We start from the raw sequence: 18,911 nt of genomic DNA, 5'->3' as shown, positions 1-18,911 counted from the left end.
ACCAGTCCTTTTCCATCTCTCGCTTCCTCCAGCCCTCCATTGCTCTTTCCCTTCTCATGCCTCACTTCACCACTTAGCTCATCCCGAAATCCCCGCTCCTAACCTTTCTCATTATTTTGAAATGTGTCAACATCTACAACTGTCATATCTGTTCTGGAAGAGATCCATCCTGTATGAGTATATTTTTTGGGTGTTCATGTTTTGACTTATCCCACTATATTCCACATTTTTTCCCCCTTATAATGATTGTCAGTTTTAGTTTCGCCATTTTTTTCCCAGAGCAGTTTATAGCAGAATGCTGTCATTCTCTATTTCAAGTGCTAATTAAACCATTTTTTCATCTATATGTCGAATACATTATTTTATTTTACTTTAATAATGCAAATCACATCAGCAGCCCTGCTTTCTGTGTTCAGCTCAGGTTGATTTTGATCATTTATTTATGTTCAGTTGTGAGTAATGATGCAGTTTGAAGTCATCCTGGAAGTTTGAATCCTATGGTTCGGCCACTGCTCTCAGTGTGATATTTGTCGGGTGTTACTAAAAACCAGGCAGGCTAAACGGCTGCATGTCTCCACGGTGGTAGCAATTTGACACACTTTCGCTTCACACCCTTTGATCTCCGTTTTAGCAAAAAGCGTAAAATATCTGTTTTAAATATCACGCAGAATCCTATGCCTTGGTGGAATAAAATGTCCTCGAATTTGCTATATTATTTTTTCATGGAAAATACGATCTGTCTCCAGCCTGTCAGTGAAGCTGCACAAACTGCCAGATACGTAGGGATAATTCAGACTCATGTTCAGTTAGCATTAGCTGCGTCAAGTGTTATTTTGTGAAAAGCTGAACGTCAAAAGTTTTGTGCAGACTGTCAACAGCAGTTTGAGCTACAGGATATGAGACGCAGACGCACATCAGTCCAAACACACACGCCTGCAAACACAACGCAGATGTACTCACGCACGGAGGCAGACGTGGAGTGATTTCTGTAAAATCAAACAGACATTTTGCAGGGGCCTTGCAGGCAGAAAACAGTGTCAGCGTTTTATAGTTAATATATGGACTCAGACATGGCTTGTGTGTGACAAATATGACATTAGTTTAGATGTGTTTACATGAAATGCACAGTAATGTTGCAGCAGAGCTCTGGGGTGGAACGATGCAAGCAGCTTGGCCTTCCATTTGTGGAGGATGGGGAGATGAGGGGAGATATCAAGAAAATGAATTTCCTTTTTCTTTGTTTTTGGATGCTGATATTTTTATGTGTATTTCTTAGTCAAAGCATGAGCTTTAATATTTTTGGGCATTAACAACATGTCATACATTTCGTGCATGCTGTGCTGTATATGCATATATGTTTATATTAGGCCTGTTTGCCCGGGTGCATGCTGGCATGGTGATAGACGGGAGATTTGCAACTGCATTTTGAGGTCCTACCACCTCGTCCTCCATTTTAAAAGCTTGTGAGGATGAGAGCGGGCGAACAGGCGTGCAACCCCACGAGCAGACAGCCAGGAAGATCACAGGGAGGGAGGCAAGCAAGGAATTTATTTATTTATTTATTTTGCAACCATAAAGAGAAATGCAAGGAGAAAGAGGCGAGCGATTATACAAAGAGGCAAGCCGGGAGAGACAGACAGGCAGGAAAGGCAGGGAGACAGGCCGGGACAAATAGGCAGTGCTCGTCCCTAGTTTGGTAATCTGATGGAGAGATTAGCAAGCAGGCAGCATTTGGGTCGGATTATCGAGTCATTAGAAAAGACTGGTGCTCCAGAGCCTCTCTCATGTGTTAATGTGGCTTTACAGGTCCTCAGCGCAGACTGTGCAGATTGTCTAGATTGTGCTGAGAGTTTATACAGTCTATAGTCTTTCAATATGCAAATAGGGCCACGAAAACCTAATGCTGCACACACTGATTTGTTGAATGCCTGATATTTTTGTGCCATGGGAAATGCTAATATTTGTGAGCGATGTTTTAATTATTTTAAATATTTTCATTAGCTTCAAAAGTCAGCAAATACATTTCTTTTTTTACTTGTGGTGGCTGCAGAGGTCAGTATTTATTGTGGAAGTGAAGCAGAAATGTGCCCTATATGCCAGTAAAACCAATCAATATAAATCCAATTTAAATTTTTGCATTAGAATGGCCATTTCATCTTTATATCAGGAAAAATGTTTTTTTTTAAAATACACAATCCCAAATTTTGCAGTTCAACACCTATTGTTCGAATTTATTTTAATGTAGCAACAACACTCCTGAGCATTTTTGTTTAAAACTTTTTTCTTTTTTTGGTGCAAGAAATATGATCACCCTAGTTTTTAGCAATTACACACAATTCTGGCCTGGAGGTATGTGAGCTGAAATCTTTAAACAAACGCGTCTTCACTCTCCTTAAGTGTTTTTGCTAGACAAGCTGCGGCGTTTAGTCCTGCAGGTCAGTGGGGAACGCAGAGGTATATGGCCTTCATGCACTTGCAAATCATACAGACGTGATGCTCAGTGATGACAGGATTTAAACGGGATCAGGAAGAAGCCGGAGAGCTTACGAGTGTGTGGGTGTATGTGCAGGGGAATACATGTATTTACAGTCGGTTATGTGGATTTTGGGTATTTACTCTGTAAATATCAGTGGCGATACACGCGGCTCAGCTGCATGTGTGTGTGTGTGTGTGTGTTTTGTTGTGTCAGGGGTGGGGGTGGCTGGGCTGCTCGTTGATAGCTGATCAATGTTGCTGACACTCTCTATGTCAGATGTGCTGATATGGTCCACTGACTGCTATATCAGTGTCAATTTCACGAGAGTGGGCAATGAAGCCTCTCGTGAGTGAGTGTGTTTTGTTTTTGTTGTTGTTGTTGGTGTGTATGGTTTGTCATATTTGCTAAATTCACCCCCCAAAAATGCATCTGTACAATATCATTGCCAGTAAGAAGTTGTTGTTGTTGTTTTTTTTATTTTACACTGGTAAGTTTCTTAAATGAGTTTTACCTGCCTCTAACTTTCTTGGTCGACCATATACATGTTCAGTCATCCTACACACACACACACACACACACACACACACACACACACACACACACACACACACACACACACACACACATATATACACTCACACAATCTGATCTGTGTTCCCAAAAACCTTCCCTTTTGCTGCTGCCTCTGCATACACCATGCCCCAGTTCCCCACCCCCATCCCTTTTTGTCAAATAAATTGCTATGTGACCTACTTCCCATTTTGCACCATTTCTCTCATGTTCAGATATTATTGTTTGAACATGAGTGATTTGCTTTGGGGCATACAGTATCAAAGAAAACACAGTGTACAGTATATAATATGGGGCATAGTGTACGCTAAATGAATGAGATGCGTTTTTAAAAATATGGAAACATCAGCGTTGACAGTATTTTTTTTTTCTTCCGGATTGGGTGTTGTTGCAGTGTGGCAGCTTCTTTTAATGTGTGGGCAACACATTATGAAGATTTTTTTAAAGGCTTTTGTTTTTAAAATTGCCCTGGTATGATTTGTAATTAAAATACATGGTTCACGTATTTTCTGATTAACACATACAATAATACTCATAGCCCTCATAATAACAGGATGTCTTTGTGATGGTCATAGACTGGGGAAATAAGGTAAATCAATTTTGCAGCCTAGTTAAGCAGAAAGCACAGTGGTAATTTTCAGTAATAAGCATGGCTAATTCATTGGACCACATTGCATTTATAACCCAGTTAGGTCGGCACTCGTTGGCATCCAGTATTCTGTTTGGACTTGAGGTGCATTTTTAAAAAGCTCCTCAGGATAAAGGGGATCTCGTGGCACAGGACTCCGAATCCAAAATATCCCAGCTTTTACAGTAGCAGTGCTCCAGCGACTTATTTCATATCACTTTTATTCACATTAATTCTTCAACTTTTTTCTTGTTACTCACATTTTATTTCAGCTAATAGGTTTTGGCACAAGTTGTCAGCATTCATGGATAAAGTTCCATCCGATCTCCTTCACAAATTGCATGGGGATTATCACATTTATCAATTTTTCTTATACTGCTTCTTCAACACTTTGAGACTTACGTTCTTGTTCTTGAACAGCGGCCTCAGTGTGTGTGTTTGCCCCTTTGCATACATGTATATGTGTGTGCCAGCGTGTGTCTCAGTGTATCAGATCAAGGCTCCCTCCTGCCTTTTCCCAGCCATGGAGAGATGGCACCGGAGACCACACTGACCCTGATTTATTGGGATCAGAATCCACATGACAGCAATTAATTTACATCCATTAACTACATCGCTCGCTCTCTCTTTCCTTCTCTCTGTGGACATTTTGCACTCTCGCACAATCAGTTTGAACATTCTTCGGTTCGCCCCTCACTCTCGGACTTTTTCCTTTCTCAGCATGTTCTCTCCCCTTTAATCAGTCACTCTCGCTCTACCAGTCACTCCTGCATCTCTCTGCTCAGGATTGCATATTCCTAATCCATTTAGGAGACCTTTAGCATCCTGTCCTACCTTCTGTGTATTAAGGACTGCCGTACGAATGATAATGCCATCGAGTTCATATTCCGTTTGTGTTCATGTGGTGTGTTTGTGTGTCTGATGAAGGGGTTTAGGAACCTCCGGTTTGGAATCATGTGAATAATCCCTATATATAGTAATTACTCCCTCCTTTTAATAAAGGAACAGATATTGTATAATCAAGACAAATTAAACAGTGCTTAGCAAATTGGCTGATTATGATAACACAAGGGATTTGACATTAACATTAGAAGTTCAGCATCTTTTGATCATTTCCCTCTATCTTCCAGGCTGTTTTATCATTAAAATGTCCAACTCAGGCAGGTTCTCATGCTCAAGGGTCTTTCTCTTATCCCCGTACATTAAGACCCTTTATTACTGTCCTAAATCTGTTGTTACTTCTCTTTTTCGTACTCCTCTTTTCTACCAGTGCTTGTGTGCCAAATGCTTTTTGCTGGCCTTTCAACTCAAGACAGGAGACTTTGCTTCGGGGTGAATTTGCCATTTATTTCTGGAGACAAAAAAAAAGGGAAAGGGGCTTTAACGTTTTGTATCTTCCCCTTTTTTTGTCTTCTTTCACTGCGCATCTTTGCTCTCTGCACCATTGTAGCATCTCTTCATCCAGCTCGGGCCTCCATGCCTTCGCTCTGTCCTCGGGCTGAGAGGACCAGAAGAGCAGGAAAAATGTACTGGGGGTTTGGTGACTGGGACATTAGAGTGGAGGATGAAGTCTCCAGACTCTCATCAAATGCCTTTGTCCATATGAATTGAACAAGCACTCTCACATATTTGTATAAATGCATAAACATGCACACACACACACTCACACACACACACACACACACACAATGTGCACCCTTTCTATATAAAGTCATGTATTACCACATGCTTGTATACACATCCGTACAAGGAAGCGTTTCAGATTTTAGCGTCGTACATCTGCAAAACTTGACAGTTCTTGCCTAATTCAAAATTTATTCTGAAGGGAGAGACAATGAAAAAAAATCCTTTGCTTGCATCTCCTAACCAGTATAGCTTGGGGACAGGTTCTACCAGTATCTGTTCAAGGATTGGCTGAGGATGTGGTGCGGGAGGAAAAGTTGCAATTGGCAGCAGGCAGAAAGACACTGCAAAGGGAGCGGGGGTTCACAATAAAGGATTTTAAACCAAAGCCTCTTTGGTAAAGAGGAGGGAGGGAGGGAGACAGGGAGGAAAGAATGGGGCTGTGGGGGTGGTGGATAGATACAGGATGACACAAGGTCCAGATTAACCCTAATCTCAGGCCTGGTGGTTTAGGTGAGGCTGAGGGGACTGAAGGAAGCTATCCCATGCCAGGTGGTCATGAGGAGGTTAAAACTGGGAGAGGGTGGGGGGGCACTGGCTGCACAGGGATGGGACAGGGTGTTGCTAGGGAAGACCGCGAGAGAGGGAGAGAGAGAAGTGAGTGGAATGAGGTATTCTGATATCTCTTCTTCCTGGCGTGCTTTATTCGGATGGAGCTAAAACCGAAAATCCAAAATGACTGACCAGAAACAGAAACAGAGGAGATGTTACGGATTGGATTGGAGTTAGGGGGGTGGATGCACAGCTAACAGAACAGCAGGGACTGTGAGGGTGGCTGCAGGGTGATTGGATGGTTGGTGCTTGGTGACAGTGGCACATGCCCTGGTGCATAGGATTAGAGGGACAGTCAGTAATCTGCTGTTTAGGCTGTATGTAGGGCAAGAGTAGCTTAGCCCAGCCACTCTTAGCATGGGTGGAGCGCCGGAGTGAGAGGAAGTGAACTGGCGTTACATAGCTGCACTCGGCTCACTCACATAGCCCCTCAGCTTTCTCTGCGTTCGTCTACCTCTTTCCTTTCCGCTCCCTCCGCTTGCATCGATGGCACGCAGGGATCAAAAGCTGTAAATTTTAAACTGATGTGCAAACGACAAATAAACAAGAAGAGAAAAGTCAAAGAGAGATTTTTAAAAATATCTTAAAATTTAAGGTGAGGGGAAAATCGGAAGTAGACATTTGTATTTCTAATACTATGTGGAGAAAAGAATGAATTTATGTAAAAGGGAATTGTCCTGTTAAACAGCTATATAGAGTGACAACGGCTTGCTTAATTATTGATCTGAGTATTTATTTCCAGAATAAAGAAGAAACTCCGTATGCTCCTTAAGCTGCATCTTAGTCAAGACCAAACTGAGTAAGACGAGTATTTGTACAACTTGAGCACGCAATTTTCCTGACTACAGGACTGTATGCAACTAAAGCGTAGGCCTTAAAAGATGCATTACACTTTTTAAAGGGACAGCCATCCAACAGTGATCCCAAACAAGACATTCTGCAGAGTGCAGGTGGTTTTATGGGGAAAAACTCCAAAATAATAAATGTACACAAGAGGTTCTCTTTTCACGAATGATCAGTGGAACAGGAGCTAGTTATCCTATCTGTTTTTACTTGCAAGTGCACTCCAGAATTACAACATAAGCACAGCTTACGCTATGAATTTTTCACAGTGAACCTTAAATCTAATTATTTGAACCACTGAAATAACGAATGCAAAACTCACAATAAAATGTTCTGCTACATGGCTCTAAAGAGAGACTACAAATTGGCAGACTATCTCCTCAGAAGCACAGGCGCATCCCGACCGACTATACAGTATACAGACTCGGTGACTGTCACATGAGAAGAATACATTAAAAAATAGTGAGAGAGGGAAAAAAAAAGCAGAGTGCGTACAGTTTGTAATCACTGTTGAACAGGAAAGGTTGAGACAGAGATGCACTTCCTCCTTCACTGTGGAAAGTCCTCACAGTTGTTGTGGAAACTGACAGAGCACCCTTCACAGAAACTCAGCGTTCATCTGCCATGACTGAGAATATTTATGAATAAGAAGCCAGTATATATTACTCGCCTGCAATGTTCCTTGACTTCTACAGTGTTTTGCCTCCACTTGGCAAACTCCTAAACTGATTAAAAGATAAGACTTGTGTTGTCACTGGAGGTGAAATGATAATTTGATTAACTGATCAGCCAATCAGGAGAAAATCTGTAACTATTTTTTAAATGGCTTGATCTGTGAATGACTATTTAAACAAAAAATCCCCCAAATAATTAGTTTAAGCCTCTAAATTATGAATATATTTCTAATTCCTTTGTTTTCTATGACTAATTTAAATATCTTTGAGTTTTAAAGGTGTTGGTCACACATTTGAGGACATCACTGTCCGCCTAAGATGACCATTTTCTAACATTTTATTGGCAAAACACACAGATTAATGTAGACAATTATCTACAAATGAATCAGTAATGAAAGTATTTGCTAGCTGCAGCTCCTCTAACAGCTAGGCTGCATAATTACTGGACTTTATTCTATGCACTTGTCACTTTCTTTATCATTTACTGCTATTGACTTTGTACTTGCTGTCAGTAAAGTTCACTGAAATGACAAAGAAGAAGAGAGGGAGGATGTTACATTGCAAGGTCACCCGAAGAAACATAATATGGCCTATGCAAGGTGTGTGTTTACTTTGCCATTGAAAGCATCTGAAATACACAACAACCGTCTTGCAAAGGTAGTGCCACGCAATCTCCCCTCAGCTTCTCGTGTCATTCAAACAAACCCCCGTCTCGTCTCTCCATTTTCCAATGAGCCAAGTGATTTATGTCAAGTGAAGTCAAGCATGGGCCAGCATATGAATCAAAATTTGTCAAGTTCGCTTTTCCCACTCTGGTCTATGAATTGATACGGCTTACTTTTGAATATGAATCCCCAGAGAGCGCCACGTTGCTTTTAACCGACTGTAGCTTCAGCAGAGCAATCAAACCCTTTGTTTTTTCACACCATCCCACAATCCCACCTGCTTCGGCGAGACGATGGAGGGCCCTTTGAAAACAACGAGGCGGCATGATTTATTATTCTAATTAGGCGAAGTGAGACTTTAGCAAAGCCACAATTACACTAAATCGCCAAAACAGTTTTCTGGTTGGCTGGCTCCTGTTCTGTTCAGATGTTAATCAGAGGCAGCTATTGAGTCGAGGTGCAAACTGCTTGTGAGTCACACTATTGCTTGGTAATATCGTCCACAAACACACAAACAATCAAACAAACAAATGCCGGAGTCCTGTATTGAATTACAAATAAGCGTTTTGGCTCATTAAATAAAATTGCATTAAACTGTCAGAAGCAGGTATGTAGCACAGCTTCCCAACCATCTCCCAGTCAAACAAGGGGGCTTAGCATGCAGTGATACCCGGTTAAAGTCGACTGCGGTGTTTAATTCCAGGTCATTTCATAATCTCTTTGATACTCACTCACATCTGCACATCTCTTCGCTCTCACTCACTGACAATCAAACAGCTGCAAGCTGGCACACTCACTAAATCCTCCGCTGCAACACACAAACCACACACGCAAACATATGCAATCACCCACCACATGCACGCGCAATGCACTACATACACAAGTGCATATTAGAGAGGGCACATGCCAACATGCACACGAGCAATCACGCACAAACAAAACCAAGTGCACGTGCACACTCCTGTGCAAACTGCAATTGGACTCAAGCAGAAAAAGTGTTTTTTTTTCCACGACACATATTCTTCTAAATTAAAAGTAGATCCTTTCACCTTGGCAGCAGAGACAGGAAAACCCTACATTTATTGATCATTTGTTAGAGGAATGCACGCAGACATTTGCAAATACACACACGGGGAGGAAATTAACACACAACATGGGCTCTCTGTACGCATGTCGCTCTCATCCATCCCTGTGGTTCTCTTCACCTCTTCCTTCCCCGTCTTCCCCTTTCCTCCTCCTTGCAACCCCTCCACCCTCCAAAACACCCCAATCATCCTGCATCAACAGGCATGTGAACCCAGTGTTCGGTTCATCTCTTCCTATCGCTCTCGCTCCCTCACTCCCTCACTCCCTCACTCTCTGCCTGCTCTATTTTCATCTGTGTGCTTCCACTCTCCTAGCTTTCGGGTAATTACCTGGCATTTGCATTGCAAAGTCCCCTGTGCCGCCCTCAGCTCCTCCGCAGGTGATTGAGCTTCATTTCCCCAGCAGATAAGAGAGAGAGAAAGAGGAAGAGAGAGGGAGGAAAGGAGGATTTCAGCAGGGGTGTGATGTTATTCTGGATTGCAGGATATAGGAACAATGCCCTGAATTCTTTGTTATCCTCATTGTCTGGTATCTAAGCGCACACAAGAATGTTTGAAGTTCCCCGCACGTAAATAATCATCGTCATTACTATCGCATCACTTGGTCTGGTTGTAGTTGAAGTGAAATCAGAAGGCAATGGAATCTGACTAGTGCAGGCCTGTGACTCTGAGTGACAGCTTTAGACTGATTGTTGAAACAGTTTGCCTGTATTTGATAGGTTACAGTAGCAAATCAGGCAGGAAATGTGTAGAGGGAGAAGCTTACGACATTCGACCACGGATTTTACAGCTGCTTTGTGTCTTTGGCCACTAGGCCAGTGTGATCCCTAGTGACTTGTCTTTGGTGAACCAATGATTTATGTTGTTATTAATTAATTGTTTTGTATAATTCACCATAAAAAAGCAAAACACATCCTTCAGAGTTTCCTGGAGTTCACAGTCCAGTCCCAGAATGCCTTGTGTTGTCCTGGCAGCTGTGCGAAACCAGAAGTTTGCAATGATGTGAAACCGAAAAAACCAACAAATTCTTGCCCTGGAAACGCTTGAATCGAAAATAACTTCAAGAAACAACCGGCTGTGAAAATTGGGGCTGATATTCCATCACTTGACCACGTTTTTCAGCTCTGCTCTTGTCTTTTTCTTTTGTTTCATGTTGAGCTTTTGATCCAAGACTTTAGCATTCAGCGTTGTCAGATGATTGATATGACCTGCAGGAAGACTTTTACCTGGAGTTTGCACCATTCTGCACATCTGAACCTCATATCTCCAGAGAATATGCGCCTTAAATGCTGTTTGATGTCACGTTTCCATACAGATCCCATGCAATTATCTCTAGAAAAGTACAGTTGTCAGGTTTAATGAGCAAAAATGAGGAAAGACGCCCAACTGTGTGAAGTAAGGAAGGATGTAGTTGGGTTGTCTTAGGGAACATGACCACTGTTTGCAGTTTAATTACACATGAATCAAGGCTAAAAACCGTTTTGTCAGATATTACCTATTAACCCCAAGCACGCATTCCTTGATGCAGGAATGAACAGGGGCTAAACCTAACCATCTATACATCCAACGTGCCAACCTGGTGCACCAGAAGCGCCTCCCACCGAATGAGAGCTAGATAATTGGCGAGCGGCTCATTTGCATGCTGAACACCGTGGATATTTATTTAAATTTAATTTCGTTCCCGCACACAGCGCTCTGCAGGCTTTTGTGCCAAAGTCATATTAACCCCTTGACTAGTTAATATGCAGTGCACGACTTTGCCCACGCACGATGAATATTCATACCGATGGCGTTTTTCGCCGCCGTCTCTCCTCCCTTTTCCTCCCCTCCTTCCCTTCCCGTTCCTAGCCTCGCTCCGTCCCTCCCTCCTCCTGCGTAACGACGCGCTCTTACATGGAGGCATCCCGGAAGACTCGGCCACAGTTCTTCACTCAAACACATTTACGCACCGTTTGGCTGCTTGTGCTTCAAGTGTCGCTCGCTGCCGCCGATATAATGTCAGCAAAGACCGAACTGCCGCGCAGAGATCGAGCTATGAAGGGACGAGAGGAGAAAGTGGTCGTGGCAGGTAAATACAACCGCGGTGACAAGTTTATTAAAAAAAAGAAAAAAAGAAAAAAAAAGTGGAGCTGACACCTGCGTAACTGTCCATCCATGTTGGAGTCACATGAGGTAAAGGGAGTGAAGTCAACAACTCATGTAAAAATAATGACAGAAAAAGGTGTCATTTTGCAGAAATATAAGAAATGCAATGACATTAAGTCTATAAATATATTTAAGTCTGTATATTAAGTACATACTGCTACGTGAACTTGGTATTTAGTTATGAAAGAGCTTATGAGGAAGCTGTTCTTTAAATGAGGTGAGATGCGGAAGGATTCAAATAACAGATGCATCTAATGTACAAATTGATTTTATTCCAACATTTGCTCATTTTTAGGCCTAATTTTAGGTTCTGTGCAGCATCAAATTCCCTCAACTAAATCTAATTTGAACAAAAAACAAGTTCTTGGTGTTTCTGTCACTGTTAGAAAGAAGTGTGAATGCCCTTCTGCAAGCACTGACTTGGAACTTTCCTGGTGTTTTCAGTGTCGAAAACGTAAGCAGCAACAAGATCCACTTCACTTTGGTGCAACTGTGGCAAAGTTGGGTCCAGAGATCAGTTCACCCATGCCAAGGCCGAGAGATAGCAGAAACAAATACGTGATTGCGCAGTGAATAAAATGATAACTGCAGGATTATTATGTTAAGTTGCAGGTGTTTATGTACAAAAGTCAGTCAAGGCAACAATTATTGCACAACACTGGGCTTCGAGAGAAATCCAGCAGCATTTAGTTGAGCTTAAAGTGAATCCATTCTGTCTTACTGTCAGAAAATTTGACAAAATTTAATAGTATTAAGTGTCACATAGACATTCGTGATTCGCACAGCTTACTCCCATTCCAACAGTGATTTGTGACTTTGAGGTTTGTCCATGGGAACCTCATCTCGCCATAATCGTATACATCAATTAGATGGATTTTCCCGTGTATAAATTGGTTGGGGATATGTACATGAAATCAGACGGATTATAAAAAAAAGAATCCTCCGTGTGAGGTTGGTCAGGTGATCAACCGTCAGCAGATTTTGTTGTGCTGTGAAGTTGCAAAGCATAACTTCAGCCCTTACCACAGTCGTCGAGGCATGAGATTTGTGAGGCGCAAACGTCGTCATCCGTGACTGATTCTCCCTTTGATGTGTATCTCTCTGCTGCAGTTTTGATTCAACATGTTCCTTTGCGTCATATACAGAAGACTCCGCCACCTTGATGTCGTACACACAGACTGTGTATTCTCCATACGTCAACGGTACAACAACGGAGATGGAAAAATCACTTTTTTAGTGTGAATTTGTAATATATTTTGCTGCCATTTGTAGATTGTATGGATTTTGTAGATTTTTGCATACAGGCAGACATTCAAACATGCATATCTAGCGTGATTAACCTTTCAAACCAAGTATGCCCAGCATACATTTCCTGTGTTACTGTTTAACCTGTTCTGTGTTTTGGGGATTTTAGTCTTTGGACAGCAATACAACCAAAATCTGTATTGGCAGCAAAGGCCCACTGGGATATATTGCAAATATTTGGTGATTAAATCAGCTCAGAGACATTCTGGCACTCGAGAAATATGCTTCAGTTCCTTTTTCTTCAGTTTTAGCGTGTTTCCCTACATGAAATTGAACACATTTTCCTACTTTTGCACAAATGTTTTCAATTTCACTCATTGTCGCCGTGTAGCACCGAGTCTCCATTTCATCCCAGTCTTTCGTAACCTTTCATTCACATTTTTCATTTTACTATATTGGGACAGGAAGGCTGGTGGAGAAACCTATGAACCTGGTGCTCCCACTCATCACCACCTCAGACAGTAGCATCCTCAAAGTGCATTGTGGGAGCTGGGTGTGAGTGCATAGGAGGAAGCGGTGCCGCAGCGTCCAGGGGCCCATCTGGGCATTATGCGCATGAAGGCTCCGCCCCGTCGTAAGTTCCTTCTCCGTCTGTCGAAGCAGCTCGGAGACACCGCATGGCAGAAATCTGTTCCTCCCCTTTCACAATGGGGGGGCAGTTTAGATGAGGACGGGGTTGTTCTCGTGTGTGTATGTGTGTGTTGCAGTCGCATGCTTCTGTGTTGGTCGGCGTGGGCCAGCAAGCATGAGTAATTTAAGGATTGCGAGAACAGTCTCCACATATGCCCTGTGCAGTCCCAGCCTCGTGTGTGTGTGAGTCTGTGCACACTTGTCCCCTCTCCCCAATCAAGATCACAAAATCTGAAAGTTGCTTCTCGCCCTCAAGCCTCTTTAAAGAAGCTCCTTGTTCCTTGTTTAGACGTCCTGTTGTCCTGTGTTCCCTCCCTTCGCTCCAGTCTGTATAATGTACTCTGTGACCTTGGCGAGAATGATCCAGTGGCAGATTGCTACATGGTAGGGGCACAGTAGCTATTATTTTGAGTCAGTGCAGGATAGACTGCCAATATTTCTTCTAAACAGGATGGGGGAGGTCAGCTGACCAAAATCAATCTCTGTTACATGTTCCACCATAACTCTCAGAAAGCAGGTTCATAGCGAAGATATATTTCTGTCGTTATTTCCCTGTTGTTTCTCTGCTTTCTCCTGATGCCCTTGTCTTTTTTGGCTTTGGAGGGAGCTTAGAGGAGAAAAGGAAGAAGTATGTAAGCCAATGAGAAAGCGTGCAAATTAACTACACAAACATGAGATAAATAAATGAGAGAGATTTCGCTCATGGGCAGGGCTGTTGCTTGCTGATTACGATTGGTACCTCGGTAACCTGGAGTATGGAGGTTGCTCGTTCTCCCAGTGGCCATGTGAGGTTTTCTCAAGGTGATCTGGTTTTTATGCAGCAGTCAGTTAAGTGAACTGGAGACCCTGTAACCCGCCATGCATCTTGTCCACTGGAATAGACTCTAACCCCCTGTGACATGGACTGCGTATAAAATGGATGGTTTTGCTCTTGTATATCTGCAGAGGGAGTGTGTAGGTTCATTTTTCATTATATTTATTTCCCCTTTACCATGCAGTTAAAAAGAAGACGCGTTAGGCTCAGCCAGGTGGATGCTGTCGCCTTTTTTCCCCATCAAATCAACTTTTCAAATAGATTTGCCAGCAGGCCCCAACAGGATGTGCCTCCATCTTGCTGGAAGCAGATAATGGAGCTGATGCTATAGTAGGTAGCCCTCTCCATAGCAACCGTTTCCGTTGCTAGGATACAGTATGTATGGAATACAGGACTGGCTTAAAAGTTGTGCTCTTTACTGTCTGGACAGTTTCCCTACTCTGGACAGCAGCAGCTTTAAATGCACTCGGATTGATTGTTTAAAGGCCAAAGCAGCATCCGTTTCCGTTACTTACCTCTTACTGTTCTTAAAAATGGACCACCTCCCACCAGTCTTGCCTCTTTCCTCCCCTCCCCTGCGTTGCCCCACTCCTTCTCGCCCCCTACCCATCCTCCCATACAGCAGAGGGTAGTTGGCACCAGTATAAAGCATCAGCCTCCTCCGACGACTCGTGCCTGACTCCCTGCCAACCTGTGTGAAGCTAGAAAGAGGAATAGCAAGAGGGAGGGAAGGGGGAAAGAGAGAGAGACAGAATGGATTTTTTTGGAAGGAAATATACAGAGCAGCCTGGAAATCGACCTTCCATCACCAGTTTTGGCATCCAGGGACAGTACCTCTCCCGTGTCTCTATGTGAGGAGGCAGCAGCGCTTGGACTCCGGTTTTACGGGTGAGAAACACGGAACCACGTTTTGAACCAGAGGCTAACAAAGAGTAAATACCCGCCGAACCAAGTCAAACTGGACGCTATTATCCGCTAAGCAACAGATAGATTGTTGTGCCCTTGACTGGTGGCAACCTTGATTCAAGCAGAGTGGTAGGGTGTCGGGTCCGATGTTTTGGTTCTGGTCCAGCCGCCATGCTAAAAGCAACAAAAGGTGACCAAAGTATTCCGCTTCACTCCCGCTGTACTGTATAGCATGCACTGTGCTTTTCAGATATCCTTGAAAACAAAGGCACACAAAAGAAATTACGCCCATATCTCATCCAAGTTGGAAAAAAAATCCTTTTCATGAATCCTTCCCCCATATTCAGCCTGTTTTCTTCCTTTGTAAGCTCAGTCAGTCACCCTCCCTGCTTGTTTTTTTGTCGTTCCTCTATTCTTTCTTTTGCTGGCGTAGTGAGGCAGCGTAGTGAGGGTATTCAGCCAGTTCTTTCTCAGTGCCTCTGTGTGTGTGTTAGATGGGGTAATTCTGGCAGAATGGGGTGTGGGCGCTGGTCTGGCAGGGGGGAATGCTGCACTAGGCACAGTGAAAGGAGCCAGCCTGGCACCGTCTGGACCTCTGCCAGATGCTCCATGGGAGAAATACCCACTGCAGAGGTTGGTGTGCGAGCGATTGTGTGGCCGATTGCGTGCTTTGCGTGCGTGCAGGCATCCAGTCGCGCACGTGTTTGCGAGGAGAGAGCGAGGGATGATGGGAAGGTGGTGCGAGGAAGAAGAGAGTGTGAAGTGAAGATGGGGAGACGGGGGGGTGAGGAGGCTTGGCTCGGAGTTGGCTTCTCTGGACAGCGCTGTGTCGGCATGTTCTTGGCTAACTTCGTTTTTACCTCTCTCTTTTTTTCCCCCCCTGTTTGTTTATTTTTTTTGCGCTTGTTTGTTTTCTCTGTGTTCTCTCTTGGATGAAGTGCTCGGTCTTTTTTATACAGCGCCCAAAGGCATGGTGGTCTGAAAGCCAAAAGAATCCTTCACTGCCTCTCTACTACCCTCATCTGTTGCTTCTCACTGGCTATTTACTCCTTTTATTGTTTTGGCAGGCTGATCTCTCCTCCTCCCACTTCTCCTCCTCCTCTATCGCACACTTGTCTCCCTCTCGCGCTCTCATTTTCGCTCTCACAGTCATTTGGCAACTTCAGTACTTTTTATCGCATTGGCCAGAAACGGAGGACAAGAGGGTGAGAGTGAGCGGAGGATAGAGACAATGGAAAAATTCGCAGGAGAAGGATGAAGATTTTTCTCCTGTCCTCCCACCACCTTAAGTCACCCCCGTGGACTATTTAGCCGGTACAGTCACTGACACAGATACACTTTGATTGCAGCTGACTGTGTCCGAGAACATGACCTGGCAGTGCCAAACAACCTGCTGCTAAAAGACAGAACTGTCGCACAACAGGAGGGCAGGAAGAGACTTGCCTGAGGGCAGCCAGGCCCCTGTGACATTTCAGTCCTTTATGCTTCTGCAATCTGTTACTGCACAGAAAAACCAAACAATTTTGTCAAATATCACAAAGTTGCCCTTACACACTTCAGGACTAGCGGCTCTGGCGCTGTGGCGCTTCTTTTGCCGCTTATATTCTTCAAAACACTTAATCTTGAAGGTCCCAGCATGGCGAAAACTGTTCCTTTTGAGTGCTTCTGTGCTCTTTGGCTTTATAGTAATCTCTTTAAGGCTGAAATAAACTGCAGGTAGCTGTTGGTCTTTTGCCTTTTGTCGGCGTTACAGATGATCCCGGGCCTATCTAGGAAATGAACTATTATGCCTGTATCAGATTAGAGATTGTTTGTATTCAGGTCAGTGTCGCACATAACATCTCCGAGCAGCCATAGTAATTGAACATTGAACTTAGTGCAAGCATCCATTATTGGTATGTGCCTAAGCTCTTAGTGTACCCTGTGGCCTGTTTATCTGTGGACTAATATTAGTGGTTGCAGTACAAACCAGCCTTGCTTAGCGGAGATTTGCACGCTAAGTCACCTCAGTCTTCTTAAACCCTAATCCCCCTCACACATCTGTGGGCTACATACACACACACTTATTTCCTTTTTAGCGCTCTAATTCCACGCAGCACAGTTGGCAGTAGAGTGCCACCTCTCATCACTCCAGTTTGTTTTACTTATTGGGTATTTTTAACATGATAAAGATTAGAGGGAGCGTTGGGTCTATTTGCGTGGCGCTCTCTTGCATGTAAAGCCGTACACGGTCCTGACAGTGTCGCCATCGCTTTTGCTTTGCGGACTCCCAGCGGTGCCAAGCCGAACACTTAATACACTCACATTCCGTATAAAAGTGGAGGGAGACAGAGATCAGAAAATAACTGCTTCATTGTGTTTAATTGTGGGTATTGAGGGAGATGAAAGCAGGGATAGAATGGTGGTCAAAGCTGTGTAATCCCTTAAATATCTTCCTGCACAGAAGTCCGCGGCTCTGATCCGCCGGCCCGGGTCAGCCTGTGAAGACCTACGAGGTCGACTCGAAGCCGCTAATGGGCCTCTCTGCTCGCATGCTGCAATTTGTACTGTTTCTGTCTGATACCATATTTGCACACTGTTTCCCTTCGCAGACAAGCATGCAGTCAATGGCAAACCCACAGTGGAGCCTTTTCCAGAAGGCATGGAGACCATCATATTTGGTGAGACTGCACAATCACACTTTTTTTAAATATCTGAAATAATCCAATATGGAATCCTCGATTACCAGTTTGTGGTAGTAACACATTTCGGTGAAATGCTGGTATTTACAGTGGATGCTATCACAGCACAGAAGCCCTAATTGTGCATGTGTTTGTGTGTTGTGCGTATGTTCAGGAATGGGCTGTTTCTGGGGAGTCGAGAGGCTTTTCTGGCGGCTTCCGGGAGTCTTTTCCACACAGGTTGGCTACGCCGGTGGCTTCACACCCAACCCCACCTACCATGAGGTCTGCACAGGTACGGCACTTTGCAGGTTCTGTGCGTATTTACACCACCTACACTTTGATTTGCATTAACCTGCCTGTGGGGATGTGAGATGGGTTGGCAGGACATTTCCCTGCGAGATCAGTCAAGGTTCAAGGTACCAAAAAAAATGCAAAGGATAAAAAAATGATTTAAAAAGAAATAAGAAACAGAGTTGGAAGAGGTTGTTTTAAGTACAGCTCTCTCATCCTCTCGCTCCTTCCCTTCATCTGCAGTCAACTACTCAGAATGCACTGCTCCAGATGGGCTGAACCCCCGTCCCCACCCCCCCCATGACCTACTTGTAAGGATTGGGCTCTGTACTGTGCTGTACTGCGGCGTTTTTTGCCAACAGAGGTTACTGTGTATGAGGCGCCATAAACGGGCTTCTTTCCCTGAGAATATGATTCGGCGAACATGTTGCTGCAGACACAAGCGGGGATTCTGTGTATTTGCCATCTAAGACGTCGAAAATATTTGACAACCTGTTTGGGTTTCTGACTGTCTCTTTCTGCTTTTCTCATCTTGACAATCAAATAGATGTTCTTGAGGGAGTTGATACATAATTCAAATGAAGACGTCTAGGGTTGTGTCTCACTGTGTGTCCTTTCTTTTGTCTTTTAGGAGTCATGAGCTGTGAGTTTGGGGCTTCTCCATTTCTTGGGGTGCGTTATTGCAGGCAGAAATGGAGTCTAGGTGCAGACACAGCATGGGGGGGACATGGAGAGGAGGGGAAAGATGCTCTAGGCTTGACTGGCAGATTTTCTAAGCAGAGCCCGTCACAGGATTTCTACGTTTCTATCCGTCTGCCTCCCAGTTCCTCTCTCTCTCTCTGTCAGCTCCCCCGGTAACAAGATGGTCAGCTATGGAGGAAGATGGAGATGGTAGACAAATGACAGAAAAAGACAGACTGCAGCAAGTGAGGGAACGGGTAAAATAAACTTTTGAGGGGAAAGAAAATTTGTGAAAAAAGT

General features: G+C 43.8%; 1 protein-coding gene and 1 long non-coding RNA gene across 4 annotated transcripts in view; one reads left to right on the top strand and one right to left on the bottom strand.

The window, feature by feature from the left end:
- The first annotated feature begins 11,042 nt into the window (after window positions 1–11,042).
- The window catches only part of msrab (methionine sulfoxide reductase Ab), a 35,546-nt gene continuing 27,677 nt past the window's right edge, over window positions 11,043–18,911 (top strand). Inside the window, exons 1-3 of one of the 2 annotated variants that reach the window (XM_022196614.2) lie at window positions 11,043–11,244; window positions 17,568–17,636; window positions 17,812–17,931. In XM_022196614.2, the coding sequence (XP_022052306.1) occupies window positions 11,070–11,244; window positions 17,568–17,636; window positions 17,812–17,931 (364 nt within the window). In that variant the 5' untranslated portion in view covers window positions 11,043–11,069. Of the gene's footprint in view, window positions 11,245–15,463; window positions 15,610–17,567; window positions 17,637–17,811; window positions 17,932–18,911 lie in introns of those variants that run through there. The other variant, XM_051950184.1, reaches the window with a different exon arrangement.
- Window positions 11,574–15,421, bottom strand: LOC127534595 (uncharacterized). 2 transcript variants are annotated; one of them, XR_007942765.1, is made up of 3 exons: window positions 14,905–15,421; window positions 14,586–14,771; window positions 11,574–13,863 (listed from the first exon to the last, which is right to left on the bottom strand). It is a non-coding gene; the product is annotated as an uncharacterized LOC127534595 (long non-coding RNA). The 2 variants fall into 2 exon arrangements; XR_007942764.1 differs by having other exon boundaries at window positions 11,574–14,771.

This window comes from Acanthochromis polyacanthus, chromosome 1, assembly GCF_021347895.1.
Source record: "Acanthochromis polyacanthus isolate Apoly-LR-REF ecotype Palm Island chromosome 1, KAUST_Apoly_ChrSc, whole genome shotgun sequence".
NCBI lineage: Eukaryota > Metazoa > Chordata > Actinopteri > Pomacentridae > Acanthochromis > Acanthochromis polyacanthus.
The sequence above is the reverse complement of the archived record's forward strand: the minus strand, read 5'-3'. Positions and strand labels throughout refer to the sequence as shown.